Source organism: Choloepus didactylus, chromosome 13 (assembly GCF_015220235.1).
Source record: "Choloepus didactylus isolate mChoDid1 chromosome 13, mChoDid1.pri, whole genome shotgun sequence".
In the NCBI taxonomy this organism is placed as follows: Eukaryota; Metazoa; Chordata; class Mammalia; order Pilosa; family Megalonychidae; genus Choloepus; species Choloepus didactylus.
Window position 1 is genome coordinate 17,168,914 of NC_051319.1, and position 18,994 is coordinate 17,187,907.

At 35.0% G+C, this 18,994-nt stretch overlaps 1 protein-coding gene across 4 annotated transcripts in view; it reads left to right on the forward strand.

Moving 5' to 3' along the window:
• ZFYVE16 (zinc finger FYVE-type containing 16) overlaps positions 1 to 18,994 on the forward strand; it is a 118,081-nt gene that overhangs the window by 51,474 nt on the left and 47,613 nt on the right. For all 4 annotated transcript variants that reach the window (XM_037801164.1, XM_037801162.1, XM_037801163.1 and 1 more), the window contains 7 exons: positions 4,370 to 4,479; positions 5,148 to 7,414; positions 8,228 to 8,324; positions 11,161 to 11,322; positions 14,985 to 15,127; positions 16,658 to 17,036; positions 18,228 to 18,344. In XM_037801164.1, coding sequence (XP_037657092.1) covers positions 4,410 to 4,479; positions 5,148 to 7,414; positions 8,228 to 8,324; positions 11,161 to 11,322; positions 14,985 to 15,127; positions 16,658 to 17,036; positions 18,228 to 18,344 — 3,235 coding nt within the window. In that variant the 5' untranslated portion in view covers positions 4,370 to 4,409. The remainder of the gene's footprint in view (positions 1 to 4,369; positions 4,480 to 5,147; positions 7,415 to 8,227; positions 8,325 to 11,160; positions 11,323 to 14,984; positions 15,128 to 16,657; positions 17,037 to 18,227; positions 18,345 to 18,994) is intronic.

Below are 18,994 nucleotides of genomic sequence, written 5' to 3' on the forward strand. Positions count from 1 at the left end.
AGCCACTCAGATTGATAGAGGAAAAAAAGGGGAAGGAAAGCCCATTTTTAGGGCCAGTCCCTGGCCCCCCAGGTTCACCTGTCAGCCAGAGATAGTACCCAGTCTTCTGTGCTTCTTTTCTTGGGACACAACCGTTAAGTATTTCAGCCCACTGCCTCGTTGCCTCCATAGTTTCTGATAAATCAGAACTTAGTCTAATTGGGACTCTCTTACACATAACACATTGCTTTTTCTCTTGCAGCTTTCAGAACTCTCTCCTTGTCCTTTGCATTAAACAGTTTGATAAATATGTGTCAGGGTATATTTCACTATTACAACAAAGTTTATCTTGATTGGTGTTTGATTGGCTTCTTTAATGTGTATATTCATGTCTTTTGCTAAGTTTGGGAAGTTTACTGTCATTATGTCTTTGAATATTCCTTCTGTCCCTTTTTCTCTTCTCCTTCTGTGACTCCCATAATGCATGTATTGGTAGCCTTGATAGTATCCCAGAGGTCTTTTACTAGTTTCACTTTTTATAAGTTTTTTTTTTCTATCTAATTTTCTGCTTGACTCATTTCACTTGTCTTTGAGTTCAGTGATTCTTTCTTCTGCGAGCTCTAATCTGCTGTCGAAACCCTCTAGGAAATATTCATTTCAGTTATTGTGGTTGTCAACTCCTGTAGTTCCGTTTAATTTCTTTTAAAATTTTGTTTTTATTGAGATTCTCATATTGTTCATTCATTGTTTTCCTGATATCCTTCAGTTCTTTCTCTGTATTTTTCTTCTTCTTGAGCATAATTAAAAATCATTTTTTTTGAAGTCCTTGTCTGGTACATGCACATTCAGGTTTCTTTGTTGACGTTTTTTGGATTTTTATCCTCTTTGTTTGGATGGGTCATCATTTCATGTTTCTTTGTTCATCTTATAACCTTTTGTTGTACATTTTTACATTTTAATATTTTAAAATGTTAACTCTGGAACTTATTCCCTGAGATGTCTGTTTCTTAAGTTTGTATGCAAATTTATGGTATGACAGAGATGTTCTTTAGTGTCATGAGCTAACAAAACTGTGAAAACCTAAGTAAAAAACACCTTTCACTGTCTTTGCAAATAGGCTTTGCATTGACTGGTCCTTTCCTCCAGAGTTCATCCCTACTATCAGGAAGGTCAGCCCAAGGTGAATGCAAAGTGGAGGGTCCCCTCCTGTCTTTTTTGGGCCTGCGTCTTTTCATGGGCTTTTGCTTGCTAGTGGCCTTAGGAGTTCCCCTGTTAATAGGATTTTGAGTGTCCCCTCTACTTCCCAAGAAACAGACCTTCCTCCCTCTCCCAGGTTTTCCACTGCAGGATTTAGAGCAGGTAGCCTCTATCCCAGCCCACCCACCTCAGTTACTTCTTAACCTTGCCTTTGTTTTCTTATTCTGCTTTTGCCTAGAGTGCAAATTCTAGGAGGGAGGACACTGGAGAGGAGTTTCCTGAGTCAGTCTTTCCCATCCTGAATAAGGCCAGGGATCCACAAATGGTGCTGGCCAGCTCCAAACTGCCCTGCAGAAGATACGAGGCAAGGGCCTGCAGTGGCACCAGGAGCTTCTTCCACTGCTTTCTACAGTGATGCTTTCTTGACTTGGCCGCTGTCCAGCAAATGCAGCCCTTTAACTATCTCCACAGTTCTGTGGACATATACCTTCTTCAAGTATTCTCCATTGCTTTTGTCTGGAGCATGTTGGGACATCAGCGATCCCCAGCGATCCAAAGTAACTAATCAAAAGCAGTGATCAATATTGGACTATGTCCCACCTTGTATGATGGGATAGTAGGTTTTTATATCACTCTCTGACACCAGCAAAGCTGTTATCAGGGTCAGATCCCACTGCTGCCTGCCATGATAATGGGGATGGGTGCCAATCACTGCTGTAGGGAGAGATCATTTCACTGATATTTACCATATTATACCAGCCTCTTCCTCCTGCTCTTCCCTGGATGCTGCACAGTGGTCTTCTGAACTCCAGAGTTTCAAAATAGTTGATTTAGACAGTTCCTGCCTGTTTAATAGTTTTTCTGGTGGAGGGACTGATTCCCAGAGCTTCCTACTCTGCCACCTTCCCAATTTGTGTACTGTTGAAGTCTATTTTACTCATACATTTTTTAAACTAACAAATGTGGTATTATTATAGCAATGTTTATTTAGATTTATCTACATGTTTTTTATTGCTGTTCTTTTCTTTACCTCAGATGTTCCATTTTCCTTTTTAGGTGCATCTTTTAGAAGTTCCTTTAAATGCTTCATTGTTGGTTAAACTCTCAGTTGTTTTTTTGTTATTCCAACAATCTCATTTTTTTTTCACTTTAATTCTTGAAAATCCATTTTTCTGGATGTACATTGCTATTTTCTCTCAGTTCTGTGAATACATTATTTTTTGTCTCCTGGCTCCCATTGTTGCTTTTAAATCTGTTGCCAGTTTAACTGTTATTCCTTTGTAGGTCACATTTTCTCTCTGGTTGCTCTACCTTCAGGGTTCAGTAGTTTTACTATAGAATGTCTAAGTATGGATTTCTTTTTATTTACATTGCTTGATATGATGTGTTACTTGTGTCTGTTTAGTTGGTTTTCATGAATTCTAGAAAAATTCCTAGGATGATCTTTTCATATATAGTTGCTCCATCCTCCATTTTCTTCTTATGGGACTACATTTTCATTCTGTCATCCATGTCTCTTAAACTCCTTTTTTCATAATTTCTGCTTCCTCCTTCTTTGGGCTGAATTTTAGGAAATTTTTTCAGATGTGTTTTCCAGTTAACCCACTTCTTTCTAAAGTTTGGTCTAATCTTTTTAATCCATTTTGTGTTCCTTATTTTTTTCTGGACTCAGGTGGCCTCAGTGCATGGCCTACTAGCATAATTGTTCCTTGCACATTTCCCACTCCCATTGCCCTCACCAAGCAACCATTCAAATGTATTGAGTAATATATACCTTTTTGTTTGTTAGTATCATTGGAAAATTTGTATTTTTTATTGTATTTTACAAAAGTTATGTCATAGACAGTTTTAAGAAGACTGCTGTAGAGTGTTCCACCTTCTAGATTTGACTGATTGCTTTCTTTTGATGTCATTTAAATTGTTCCTCTATGCTTGAATTTCCTATGCACTTAGATCTAAAAGTTTGATTAGATTCAAGTTCAGTTTTTTAAGGTAGAAATACTTTATAGGTGATGCTCTGTCTTCCATATGAGAAACATAATGTTTGTTCACAAATGTTTGGTTCACATTTATTGATGTTGAAATTGACCAGTGGATTCAGTGTGTTGGCTTGATCCCACCATCAGCCTTTCGTCTGTTTTAACATCCATTGATAGCCATTGTCTAGTCCATTTATTGTATTAGAAGCTACAAAGAGATGATTTTTAAAATTTTAATATCCCTCAGAATTTATTAACTGCAGTTCTTCTCTAAAGAAGAACTTTCCCTGAGCAATTATTTTGCTGTCCTAAAGTTTTTTTTTTTTTTTTTTTTTTTTTTTTTTGTAAATAAAGGGAAGGATAAAATCTTGGCTCTTTTCCTTAATTTATCAATTTTGAGAATAATGCTTTGGTGCCCTAATATTAACCCTCCAGTGAATGATGCATTTTGTTTTTGTTTTTGTTTTTAGTATCATTATGCTCTCTTAGTTTTTTTATCTATTTAATAGTTAAAATTATTAAATAATAATTATTATTATTTAATAATATTATTAAATTTTTGGTGCTTTGCAGTTTTCATTTATTTAATGTTCAAATTGTCCCAGTTAAGCCAGCGAGAGTCCCTTTAAGTTGGCTCCTGTGTCCTTTTGATAGTCTTCCATTTGTCATTGATAGCTTCCTTCAAATTGTCCCAGGCTGATTTTGTAGATTTACTGCCCCAGACCAGAGGTTCATCTACTTTATTCATCTTTTCATAAAACTAATTTTTGGTTTTCCTGCTCCTCTCTTTTATGCTTATTTTCTATTTCTTTAATTTCTTCTCTTAGCTTATTATTTTCAACCTTTCTTCTAAGCATCTAATCATCCCTTAAAGTACCCCTTTTGCTGACTCCCACAAGTGTTTATATGCAGTATTTTTATTTGTATGTAGTATATTTTATTTTACTTGATATGTATGTAGTATTTAGCATTATTTTTTGATATCCATTATGAGTTCTTTGACCCTTGAGTTATTTAGATAAGCATTTAAAAATTTATAATGGCTTATATATGCAACTGTTAGATTATTGGTTTTTATGTCATTTCTGTACAAATGGAGACAGGACTTTTAATTTTATTTGTCTCTTCCCAGACTACATTTCTTGACATACTGCAAATGGCATAGTATTTATGTTAAAAGAACTAAATGAAATATCATACTTTGTATTTTCTAGGCATATTAAGAATTAAATTCTGAATAAATCTACAAGTAGGATGGACAATTATTTTAAAGCAGCAGTCAGTGACTTGGACAAACTCCTTGATGATTTTGAACAGAACCCAGGTCTGTTGGTTCTTCATTTTCCTTCTAATGACTTTTAAAATGTCTGTGATTCAGTTGTGTCAGGTATGGAGTGCCTATAACAAAATTGTCTTCAATTTTGGTTGCATTGTTATCTGTAAAAGTTTATTTATTTTCATTATAACATATTAGTTTATTCTCATACTGAAAGGAACTGATAGAAAAGAAGTAAGGAAACTAGAAATTTGTCTCCAGATACAAATTTAGCTATAAGAAAGACCTTTAAACCAAACATATGAGCAAGCTAAAAGCAATTTGAAAGCTCTGTGTAAACTGATGTTTCATTACGTGAGAGGTCATGTTTTCCGCGTGTTAGAATGAGGACCAGGAACCTGGAGGACAGAACAATGGTTGTTTTTCAGCTCTTCCTTAGTCTGTTTTTTTTAATAGTTGCAACTGAGTTATTTTGAGTGGAATTCCTTCATGACATCTCTGTTCAAAATTAAAAACCAAGAAATACTTAAAAGCCAAAAAAAAAAAAAAAAAAAAAAAAAAGAGTTTTGGAAGTTATTACCAATTAGTAAAAGGTTATCTATTTATGGTCCAAAAAAGAGTTTACTTAGTTTAAGAGTCTTAGAAAGCATAGCATCTTTATATTAATTCTTATTTGGTTTGGCTACTGAATAACACTGTATCTCTGTTTTAATTAGATAAACAAGATTATCTCCAAGATTCACAAGGTACATATGATTCTAATAACTGCTCAGTTTCTTCAGAGTTGGCGCCCTCACAACAAACTTCACTGCTACCAAAGGATCAACAATGCATTAATAATTGTGCCTCATCAGAAATGTGCTATGAAACAAATCAGATTGCCCTGAATGAAAAAACACTTGAGGGACTAACTTCTTTACAAAATGAAAAAAATGTAACAGGACTTGATCTCCTTTCTTCTGTAGATGGTGGCACTTCAGGTGAAATCCAGCCTTTGTATATGGGACGCTGTAGTAAGCCAGTCTGTGATCTGATAAGTGACATGGGTAACTTAGTTCATGTAACTAATAGTGAAGAAGATATTAAAAAAATATTGCCAGATGATTTTAATTCTAGTACAGATTCTTTGATTGGGTTGGATTTACCTTTAGTGTCAGATACTCCTCGTGGTTCTTCAACAGACCGTAGTAGTGATATTGTCAGAGAGGAACAGAATGATGCCAACTCTGAATTACAAAATAGAGAAAGCAGCGGAACGGAAGAATTGGATATAAAAATAGATAAAACACTTTCAGATTCATGTATTTACAGTGGAATAGAAAATTTAAAGGATAAAAAGATCTCTAATCTGTTAGAACCAATTGTTGATTTTAACATACCATCTGCTTCGACTCAACAAAGTTCCAAACTGTTTGATGCCAAAGACAACCTACAACACAAGAACCAGCCTTGTGAATTATTAAAAGATGATGGCTGTTTGGAGAAAGAGGGGGTAGATGTAGCAATAGTCACAGCTGCCACAGAATGTTTAAAAGAAGGAGGGAGTATATGTGTTCTGCCTTGCACTCTTCCAAAAAATGAAGGTTTATGCTTAAATGATTCAAATTCAAGAGATGAAAATATCAAGTTACCTGACTTTTCTTTTCAAGAAGATAGGACTGCTTTATTTATAAAACAATCTGCAAAAGAAGACTCAGGAAATTTAGATCTTAAAGATAATGATGTGCACCAAAATTCTTCTTCAACTTCACATATTTCCAGTGAAGATGTGCAATCATCATTGTCCTGTCTGCCAGTTTCTGGGTCTTTGCGTGGATCATTAATTGAAAGTAACACACATGGTGATTGTGTACCACAGAATGGACATACAAGTAATATACAAGATGCAGTGACTGTGCAGGAAGAAATACAGAAGAGTGTTATTCTGGGTGGGGAACCATTCAAGGAGACTGATCTTTTGAAACAGGAAAAATGTAAAAATAAACTTTTTCAGCCATTAATTGAAAAGACGGGAGATAGAAAGGTAGATTCTGACCAGACAGTGATCCGGGTTGAATCTCTGGATAACACCAATTCTGCAGCTGCAGAATCTAAAATGGGGCTTTCTGGAGCGACTGCCCCAGAGTCTTTTGATTGCTGTGAAGGTCTCACTTTTTCAGGCAATGATATCAGTGGGCAAGACTTAGATTATTTTAATATAGATGAAAGCATGAAAAGTGGCACACTAATTAGTGATGCTGAACTTGATGCCTTTCTGACAGAACAGTATCTTCAGACCACTAACATTAAGTCTTTTGAAGAAAATGTAAGTAACTCAAACTCTCAAATGAATCAGAAAGACTTGAAAGGCCTAGATGATGATAATGTCAATAATATATATTTCACTGCTGAAGCAGGAGCTACTGGGGAAAGTCCTGATATTAATATGATTTGTAGAACAGTTGATAAACAAAATACAACAGAAAATGGTGACCTTTCTTTAGGGGATAAGAGCACAATTGCAATTGAACAAGGGTTATCTAGCAGTAAGGCTGAGATTACAAATGAATTATCAGCCTCTGATATTAACAGTCAATCTGTTCATGTTGGAGGGGCCAGACCTAAGCAATTGGTTAGCCTTCCATCAAGACCAAAATGTTCAAAGGAATTGAATAAGCTGGATGTTCCAGATATTCCTGAAAGTGAACGCAGTTTAACAGATACCATGGTCCCATCCATTTGTACTACAGATTCTACAACTGATCCTCAAGGTAGCTTCAACTCTAACTACATTGATATAGAAAGTAATTTTGAAGTTGGATCCAGTTTTGTAACTGTAAGTGAAGAATCTCTTTCTTTACCTGAAAAAACTTGCAAAGAAGGCTTAGTTTTGGGACAGAAACAACCTCCTTGGGTTCCTGATTCAGAGGCTCCAAACTGTATGAACTGCCAAGTCAAGTTTACTTTTACAAAACGGCGACATCACTGCCGAGCATGTGGGAAGGTAAGTTATAAAAATCTTTAAGTCTTTTTATTCTTTTGGACATTTTTAATGAAACCTAATGTGACAAATAGGCTGATTAGGAAGATGATTAAAAGATTCAGTTAGTTTAAAATAAGTGTTTGTCACCTACCAGTCTTAGAAATAGAAAAAGCCACTGTCATTCTATAGATTGTTCAGTGATTTGAATAAATGTCACATCATCATGGGTGTTACATGGGTATTTCTTAATGACTAATTTTCATAAGTTTAAAAGCATGTGTCTTTCTCTCTCTAACATTGATAGATCAGATGTTCAAAACTCAGATCCCCTTTTGCTCTCTAACACGTAACTTCAGACTACTCTCTACAGCTACTACTGTGGTTAGTACCCAGGGAAACACTGAAGTTGACCTCATTTGTGCTTCAACTAACTGAGCTAGCCATCAATAAACTCTAAGAGTTACCCATAGAAATAATATCGCGGTTTTATTTAGCATTTTTCAGTAATATGTTGGTCTCAGATCAACCCTACTCTCTTTTAGAAAAATAATATTCCACTTTTAAAGTTTGAAATAAAAAACCACAGAATGCTTTTTAAATGGATTTAAAGGAATTCTCCTTGTTAGAGATATGTTTTTAAACTGCAGAAACTTTGTTAAAGTAAAGAATAAATAAATACATACATTCATACCTATAATTATGGTAGTTAGAAAAACTATTTATGTAAAAAGGAAAGTGTTTTTTGGTTTATCAGATTTTATGTTACCACCCCTTGGCTCAATGGGTGTAAGTATCCTTACAACAAAAACAAATATGGTATTTTATTTTTTATAGGTATTTTGTGGTGTCTGTTGTAATAGAAAGTGTAAACTGCAGTATCTAGAAAAGGAAGCAAGAGTATGTGTAATCTGCTATGAGACCATTAATAAGGGTGAGTATTAACCTGACCTATTTCTTCCAGTAATTGAACATGTCTTAAAAACAACTGAATTGTGACAGAGATAAACTTCTTTATTTTCTTAAGGCAGGGACCTAGTGTTGACTTATCTGGCTTAGGTGGGACATCTCAAGGCTTGGTTTCTCTTCTTTTTGTTCCATTCTCACAATTAATACTACCAGTCTGGAAAGGAAGCATTCAATTTCTGGAGTGGCAGTTCATTAACTTTTAACAGGTACCAAGTCCCCAAATGCTGCAATTCATCTGCCTCTTTGTTTCTGTCATCATCATCATCATCATCTTAATCTAAACAACCTGCCAATACTAGTATTCGATGTTATATGTTAATAGCATAAGGCAAGAGCATAGTTTCCACTCTTTAGAAAATGAAGTAAAAGGTAAAGTAATAATATTTATGATTTTATACATAAATTCATAGGACTGCCACACTATTTGCACATTTTTGTCTCATACATATATATATATATATATATATATGCATATATATATATATGCATATATATATATATATATATATATTTTTTTTTTTTTTTTTTTTTTTTTCCCCCCTCCTCAATTTTAGAATTTTCTGTATGTGTGTTTCCCATTGTTTCTCTGGCTCCCTGGCTAACTACCATAATCAACAGTTGTCTTGGTGGTCTTCTTTGAGTTCTCCTGGTTGTGTGTGCTTGGTTTTTGTTTTGTTTTGTTTTTACTTCAAATACATGTTTGTTACTTTGTGTACTTCTTGGCATTTTCAAAGATTTGTTAATAGTTTAATTCCCAGCAAATATTACTTGGGACTTTTTAACACAAGACTTGTGCTCTAGCTCAGGCACTGCTTCCTGTTAGCCAAGAGAATAAATACCTGATAATAATTTGTTTTTCTCTTTTGAATGAAGATAAATTTTTTCAGCAATTCTCCAAAAAGCTCTGATGTGAGTCTGTTAGCCTGAGGTAAGCTGTTTTAATCCCTGCTGTTGACCTCTGCTCTGGAAGATAATAGAGTTTAAATCATTTTATATTTCTATATCACCACCATTGTTCAAAAAGAGATTAGTTTAAGTGCTTATAGTTGTTTTGCTTTTTCTTATGTTGTTTCAATAGCCTGGAAGACCTGACTGCTGGTACTGTTAACCAAGGCAGTCTGCTAGAATTAAGAAATACTAGAACATACTCCCACATAATTATCTTTCCCACTTAAAAAAAATATAAAACAGCCATGAAGATTTGAAACATTATTTTAGTTGACAAGTCAGATTTTTGATTGAGTGTTAAGACTTATTCTGACTATAAATAAGGCTCAGTAGGGGTGAAGATACAGTCATTGAAGAGACTCAGTAGGATACTGAAATCAGGCTTTGGTTAATCAGAGACAGTGTTTTGGAATGGATTTAATTATTTAATCATCTGTTTTATTTACTCTACTTTTGATATCTTATAGCATGTTTCATTTATGGTACTATTATTAATTTATATGCCATAAGAAAATATAAATAAGTTACTCTACTATCAACTTTGGAGTTGAAAATGGTAAAAGTGATTATTCAAAATAATATAGTTACAATATCTTATTAAAAGGAGAAAGAGAGTTCACAGTTTGTGAAATTCCTTCCACAAAGGAGTGGAAGTAAGAAAGTTTAAATAATATAGATAATGAGAAAGTTGTGCTCAGATTCTATGAGTTTCAGGGAAGTATGCATGTGAGTGACATTAGGTAGATTTGGGACAAGTTGCAATATTCTCTGAAATGCAGAGTAAGGTATTTGGGTTTCATTTGGTTAGTGGATGCCATTTCATGACAGTGTTACCATTCAGTGGCCCTTGAGGAAGATTATTTTAGCAATGGCAGCATTTGTAACAGATCTCTTTGTAGAAATGTTGAAGGGTGAGCTACCAGTGCTGTTTCATGTTATTTGGATGAAAACTCAGCAATATTCAGGCACTATTCTAGGTTCTGAAGCTCCAGCTGGGAATACAATAAACTCCTTTTTCTCATGGAGCATGAGTGTGGGGGTAAATGGACAGTGAGCAAAGAGAATGTCAGATGATGATAATATCCTAAATGAAAATAAAACTGCCTAGGAGGGATAGATAGTAACAGATTGGTGGCAAGAGGTAGTATTTTTTTATAATGTGGTTTAGTGTAACCCTTTATGATAGTGTGACATGTGAGCAGAGACTTGAAGGAAGTGAGAGAATAGTTATGTGAATATCTAAGGGAACATTCCAGACATTGATAACAGTAAGAAGAAAGATCCTAAGCTAGGAGAGTGCTTGACTTGTTGAAGAGCAAGGAGGCCTGGGTGGCAGGATCATAACAAATGAGAGGGATTATAGTAAGAGATGAGGTCAAACAGGTAACCAGGAGGGCAGTGAGGGTGGGGATGCAGATTACCTAGGACATTCTGAGTCATTGTAACAATTTAAACTTTTATTCTAGTTGGAAAGCTATTAAAGGATTTTAAACAGAGGAATGATATGATACAATTTATGTCTTATAAGGATCACTCTGAATTATGTTGAAAGTAGAGTGTAGGGACATAAGGGCAAAAGCAGAGGCAGTCATTAAATAAAGATTATTTTCTGTAGTAGATATCAAACACATGCTAAATATAATATTGGAAAAATTAATTGGTAGCTTATACTAAAGTGGAAAGCTGCCAACTAAAGTCTAGTTACTCTGATGTTCTTTGCCAGGTGCCACTTCTATTTCTTACTTAACATTTATGTCTTTTTCCTTACCACTTGAAAAATAGAATGTTTCTCTTAATTTTCTTTGAAGTTCAAAAACACCTGAGATTTTAATGCTACTTTTTTTTCTTTATAGCTCAAGCATTTGAAAGGATGATGAGTCCAACTGGTTCTAATCCCAAATCTAATCATTCTGATGAATGTGCCACTGGTCAGCCTCTTCAGGAGACCCAAACATCCAGTATACCTTCACCTACAGCTTTACCAATCTCAGCACTTAAACAACCAAGTGGTGACGGTAACTGAAAGAAAATGCTGTGCCTTATACTAGAGATAAATACGAATTAAACAAAAAATAAGAAAAAGGCAAAATAGAAATTGTCTGGTGTAGTCAGGGTTTAGTCAGGAAAATGAAACCAGACTAGATATCAGAAGGGATTCAATACAGGGACTTGGTTCTGCATGTATGTTGGAAGGCTGGAAGTACAAAAAGAGAATGCTTCAGTGTTTTAATTTCACAAGGCTGCATAACAAAATAGCACAAACCACTGGGTGACTTAAAACAACAGAAATTTATTCTCTTACAGTTTTGGAGGCTAGAAGTCTGAAATCAAAATTTTGGAGGAACAGGACTTCCTCTAAAACTTTTATGGGAGTATTCTTCCTTGCCTCTTCCTCCAGCTTCTCGTAGCCCCAGGTATCCTTGGCTTGTGGAGGCGTAGCTCCAATGTCTGCCTCCTCCTTCCCATGGTTGTCCTCCCTCTTTGTCTGCCTCTCTGTGTCCAGATTTCCCTCTTCTTTTATGGACACCAGACATACTGGAATAGGGCCCATCCTAAGGTCGCATTCTGAGGTTCTGGGTGGACCTGAATTTGGGGGGACCCTTTTCAACCCAGTATATCAGGTAACTTAGAGTTCAGTATGGCAGGAAGTAACCACCATCCCTTGGGTTGGAGGAACAACAGGGAAAGGCAGTATTACTGGAGCTTGATGCAGGAGCACCAGGAGGTGCTTCATTCCTAGGCCTAGGGGTGAGGGGTTGGGACACCATAGTTGGTACTATGACCTCTAGGGGAACACCCAATAGGAAATTCTGTATCAAAGAGCCTCAAAGGGTTGGTGCTCAGATGACGAAAGGAGTGTTCCAGGGTTGATGGTAGGAGCATTAAAAATCATGAGACTCAACAGTTATGTCTGCTGCCGCTGCCACTGCTATTGCAAGGATCCTCACGGGCCAGAAACAGAAAGAATAATTTCTCTTCGCTTCTTCCTTCCAGTCTCCCACCAGTACCTGCCATTAACAGAACCCAACTAGAGGCAACTAGCAAGGCAGTCAGGGAATTGTAGTTTCCAGACTCCCAGCTGGACATCAAGAGCATTGTTTAGAAGAGTGTGCTTGGATTTGAGAGACAACATGTATTCAGCTGCACATCTCCCTTCCCTTAGAAATCATTTTTAAGTCTTGAGGCTCTCTGTTCTTTCTTGCTATCTTCAGTAGTTTAGGATTTTGAGGAAAGTCCTTGTACTTTTTTTAAAATAAACTATTGGTCTATAACATGCTAGAAGTGTACAGTAAGTTTAAGTTAAAGGGAAATTTAAATCTTCTGACATTCTTTTTTTTAATGCAATTTTTTTGAGATATATTCACATACCAGATACTCATCCAATGTGTACAATCAGTGGTTCACCGTATCATCATATAGTTGTACATTCATCACCACAATTAATTTTTGAACATTTTCATTACTCCAAAAAAAAAAAAAGAATAAAAATAAAAAAAACACCCAAAACATCCCATACTCCTTATCACCCCCTATTATTTATTTATTTATTGTCTTTGTTTTCTTACTCATCTGTCCATACACTGGATAAAGGGAGGGTCAGTCTCAAAGTTTTCACAATTATGTAGTCACACCTTAAGAGCTATATAGTTATACAGTCATCTTCAAGAATCAAGGCTACTGGATTACCATTCCGTATATTCAGGAAGTCCTTCTAGCTCTTCCAATACACTAAAAACTACAAAGGGTTATCTATATAATACATAAGAATAACCTCCAGAATGACCTCACAACTCCATTTGAAATCACTCAGCCACTGAAACTTTCTTTTGTTTCATTTCTCTTCCCCCTTTTGGTCCAGATGGCTTTCTCAATCCTAAGATGCTGGGTCCAGGCTCATCCCCAGGAGTCATGTCCCACATAGCGGGGAGGGCAATGAGTTTACCTGCAGAATTGGCTTAGAGAGAGAGGCCACATCTGAGCACCAAAGAAGTTCTCTGGGGGTGACTCATGGTACAATTATAAGTAGGCTTAGCTTCTCATTTTCAGGAATATGTTTCATATGGGCAAGCCCTAAGTTCGAGGGTTTGGCCTATTAAGTTGGTAGTCCCCAATGCTTGTGAGAATATCAGGAATTCTCCAAGTGGGAAAGTTTAGTATTTCAACATTTTTCCCCAGTCCCTCAAGGGGCTTTGCAAATGCTTTTCTTACTCTCTGCCCAAATTTCTCTGGGACAAATCAGGGAATCACACTTATCTGTGCAAACCAATAAGATCTTACTCCCTATTCAAGGTTCCATGTGGTTATGGTGTTCAAATAAACTGACCATGCAAGTTAAATTAGATAGTGTGCTACAGAATTTTGCACCAAATAAACATCTTTTCCTTTGGTCTCACACAGAAGTTGAAGTTTTAAAACTTTACCCTTTAGTGTGATTTGCCTTAGTCCTAACCAGGAAATGACCAGGTTGTTTCTGATGTTGTTTTAGACTTAGTTTATCTTCTCACTTAGTAGCTAGTTCTCATTTATCATAACTGGAATAAAGTGATTTAGTGTATACAGTTGTTATATTATAGTTCTAAACATGAATAAGTTTGCTTTAAATTTTTTTACCAGTGCTCTTATATTGACAATCTAAATTATTATAAAAGTATCACAAACTCAGGAAAAGATACTTATTTTGTATGTCCACCCATATTGCAAAAATATGTGTATGATTCTGATTTTTTTCTGTGTTATCTGTGTCACGTTCTAGAAGGTAGATATTGAGACATTAAGCCTTCTGATTTTTATACTGTTCTAAAATTATTTGGCAGTGATTTTCATAACCTTCCTCTAGGATGCATTATAACAAAAGAGAGCATATATTTATGCTGATATTCAGTTATTTTCTCCAGATTTGGGATAATCTGATTATTTTTAAAATATTAATAAATTTTCAGATTCACATTATGAGAATAAAAAAGATTTTACTTTTCTTGTTAAATAATAAACTAAAGGTAAGAAATGACTTCTGGTACACTAATGCTTCTCTTGCGTTTTTTAGACTCTTTATGCATCTTTCCATTCTTCACGTTTTACTCTGCTTATGTGTCATTCTTCAGTCTACTCTACTTTTTTCCCCTGTGCCTTAGTCCCTAAATTTTATTCAGTCTCCATTCCACACATACACACTTAGCCTTAATATTACAGGCTTTAAATCTGCCCTCTTCTCTGCTTCCTATCCCCCCCCAACCCCCGCCCTCACCATGTCTTGAAAGCTTAACCTCTTCTGTCCACTCCTTTTCTGAGTATGTGAATTTCAAGGCCACCCCTAGTCTAATATTTTGCTTTTGTGTAAATTAGAAAAAGACTTCCCCTCAGGTAATGAATCACAAAAAGCCATCTCCCTAGGCCTTTGCAGCCCTGAGAATGAGATGAGGTGTCACCCTCTAAGTTGCAGTTAGTAGTCCTCTCTCTGTGGTCACAAATAATAGCACAGTGCATTCATAGCAAACTGCTTATTCTCTGCTCACCGTGTTTTTGCGAACAGTTTATAGTAAAGAATGTTGTAAAACTAGATCAAATGCTCCCAGGAGCATGACAATTTTAAAAGAGCTTTGAAAACATTTCTTGACCCATTGGATATTTGTTTCAGTATTGCTAAATTAAAATGCTTTACATTTTCAACCAATTTTAGGACTATGCTCCAAAGAACAGAAGAGAGTGTGGTTTGCAGATGGTATATTGCCCAATGGTGAAGTGGCAGATACAACCAAATTATCATCTGGAAGTAAAAGATGTTCTGAAGACTTTAGTCCTCTATTACCTGATACACCCTTGGTAAGGAATTTGAAGAATGGCCTATTAATAAAATTTTATTTTATAGATAATTATAGATAAGTTTTTAAAGCTTTGAGCTTCTAAAATGAGGAGTGTTTTGACATAATGAATAATTTTAGATTTTGTCTTGTTTAATGTCAGTTTAAGGCAGTAGTTCTCAAACTTTTTGATCTCAGCATGCCTTTATCCTCTTATCGAAAGCCCCAAAGAGCTATAGGTTATGTGAGTTATATCTATTGATAGTTACTCTATTAAAATTTAGAATGAGAAATTTTTAAAATATTTATTAAAAATAATAAGCCCATTTTGTTAACAGAAATAATATTTTTTATGAAAATAACTTTTTCAAAAACAAAAGTTTAGTGAGACATTTGACAAATTTCTTTAATGTCTAGCTTAATAGAAGACAGATTTTCACATCTACTTCTAAGTTCAATCTATTGTGATATGTCGTTTTGGTTAAATTATATGAAGACTCCCTGAAAGCGTCCTGGAGACCCCAGGGATTCCTGGCCCACATTTTGAGAACCACTGGTGTAGGGAAATAGAACTGAGATTTAGTCATTTAATTTAGACTAATATTTATTTAAGGATTTTCAAACATTCAGGAAAGTATCAGATGGTGGTATTTATGTTTGCATGTACACCAATATGCTAGTTGTTAAATAGAAGATACATAATATAGAATCCTAGTCCACCAAGAACTCTCATTGTAAAATAGCAAATACTTATAGAAGCAGTTATTAATACAGAATTAAGTATATTTTCACTCACTTAAATATTTATTGAGCACCCACTTTGTGCCAATCACCTAGTTGATTTTGGGTAGACAACATTAGCCAAGAGGGATACACAATTGCTGTGTATATAGAGCATACCTGTAAATATAAATGTTTGCTGTTGGTCAGTGAGAGTTCATGAGCTAGATTTTACAAAAACCTTAAATATCAAAGGTATGTTTCTTAGCTAGCACCTGCCTTCAATCAGTATTTTAACAAAATGAATGTTCTAAACAGTCTAGTAAGTATTATTTGAGTTCACAAATGGTTCTCATTTAATGTTGATTTGGGGTTGACCAGTCTGACATGAATGGGACTTTACTGAAGCAGATTTGATGTAGTTTACTCTGGGTGTTACTATTGTGAAATAAATCTGCCACTCTGCTTTCCTACACCATCCTTTGCCCCTGCTTGCACAAGGCTTTTTTGGCTGTTATAAGGAGGAGAGCCTTGGGTTGAACTAAGCTTACTCACTGTACAGGATCCTGGATTTCTCCTTGCTTCATATTCCAATCTGTAAAATCCTACCCAAAGCATACCACAAAGCTAAAACTAAAATACCTTATGCATCTGAAGCTAAAGAAGCAAAGTGGTTCTGTTTCTTGGAAAATTTCACTTCAGAAGAATTCCTGAGGCCATTTTGGTTTTTTATTTATTCTTACTAAAAATACATGTTTGGCTATGTAGATCAACATTTCACAGGTGAACAGAGAATATGAACTGATTTTTTTTTTAATTCTGTGTTTTATAGATGGTAAACACAGTGGATCCTGGCTGTTCTACTACAGTGGAAAAACCAAATGATGAAAAAGGAGATATTACAAGAAATGAGATAATTCAAAATCCCATTTCTCAGCTTCCATCTGTGGAAAAACTGCCTATAACCACAGGAATTGAGGAGTTACCTACTTCTGGTTCTTTTATGCTAGATGATGATGTTTTTGCAGAGATTGAGGAACCATGTAGTCCTATGGATGTCTTAGTTAACAACAGTTTACCTGCTGCTAGTATTTCAGATTATAGATTACTGTGTGGTATTGACAAGTATGTTTGCAATAAGATTAGTCTTTTACCTGATGATGAGGACAGTTTGCCCCCACTTCTCGTTGCATCTGGAGAATCAGAATCAGGTAGGATAGTAGTTATTTAAATTTTAAAAAGAATTTTTTTTAAAAGAATGTGCTGATGAATTTCATCTGTTGTGTAAACTGCATTTAAAAAAAAAAGCTTAGATAATTCGGTTGTAGTATGTTATGGATGGTAACTTTGTTTACAAGAAGTCTTATTAAATAAAAACAAATTCTAAAAAGATTTGAACTTTTGAGTTGTTTAGTATGATTCATTTCTCACAGCTGGGCCCCCAATTTAGAATGAAGCAAAAGTCCAATACAACAGGGAAACTCATAGATTTAGCCCTGAAAAATGTTTCTGCTGTATTAGAGTTTTGACTCCATATCATTTTTTAAAGCAGTATTGTACCTAAAAGTATCAGATTGGAATTTTAGTTCTTTGTTCTGCTACTTAGTGCATGAATGACTTGAAGCATGTTACTGAATCTTTTGGAATCTCAGTTTCTGGGGCCTCAGTTTCCTCTGTAAAAGAAGGGAGCCTAGATGATCCCTAAGGTCTTTTCTAGTCTTGAGATCCTGTGGCTAGCCCCCACCTCAGAGTGGTTCCCTGGTTTAAACCCTTGTCATCCCTAGGCATTATACTACATCCTGCAGTGTGAAATGATTATGTTTTCTGAATGATAATTACACATAAGGGAATGAGGCTTTGGATCTCTCCTCTGTCTGTAGGAACCATTACATGAACCTAGCTGTGGTGGCAAAAATACCTTAAGCCCTGTTCTTTGCATGTCATGCATATTGTCCTATTGATTGTCAAGATAATTTTTGCTACCTGTCACTAACATAGGACATTTGACAGCAAGCAGCTAACTTGGGTCTAGACTACTTTCACAGAGTATAAATTGCAGAAATTATAACTGGAGTGACTGGCAAAGTAGAATCCATTTTACAAAGTGTTTTTATATGTTGCATGTGATAAAATTATATAAATATGGTGTTTAATCAACATATTTGAGTATATACTATGTATAATGTTAATATGTTAGAATTTATGTGTATTACAGTATTAATATCTTTGCATAGATGGAAAAGTAAAAGTGATTATATAACAGTTTTTCAGGATGATGGATTTTATGAAACATGTTTGCTTTTGTTTTTAAATTTGATAAGTCATTGGTGGATTTATAAATCTGTTTTTTAAGAATAACAAGTCATATTTAATACAGTTAATATTTTATTTTCATTATTTAGTGGTAGAAGAACACCCATCTCATGAGCAGATCATTTTGCTTCTTGAAGGTGAAGGATTTCATCCTGTTACATTTATCCTAAATGCTAATCTACTTGTGAATGTCAAGTTAGTATTTTGTAAGTAATAATTCATCAGTCTTTGCTTAATTGGTAATCAAGATTTCTGAATTAATCAGGTTAGATTTTGACAGGTGAAAAAGAAGCAATATTGGGTATTGGTTTTGCAGCCATACTTGACAGTAAATAAATGCTGTAAAGTTTTTTTTAGCATTTTTTACTGTGAAATGTAACATATATACAGAAAAGTGATAACTTTCAAAGTATGATTTAACAAGTAGTTATAGAATAAATTTCAAAGAATGTTATGGGTTACAGTTCAACCATTTCAGTATTTCAGTTATTTCCTTCTAGCTGCTCTAATACCCTAGAGACTAATCTTTGTATATCAGTATTTGTAATCCTTTGTTGAAGTCCTATCTTGTCTGTTGCTACTTCTCCTTCTGGCTTGATCACTAATTTATTTTAAGTGGGACTTGAAATACCAGCTTATGGATTTTTACTAGCATTTCTCAGTCAATCCTAGGTTAAGGTTGTGGTCTCATATAGCTGAGCTATATTTTGATGTTCATGATACAATTGACTATGTCTTCTGTAGCTTTTAGATAAATTAAAATTTGGTAGTTGAGATAAGAAGGAATCCTCATTTAGTAGCAATAAAACAGTTTAAAGTAAGTGACATATGACCTAATTAAAAGCAAGGAAGTAGA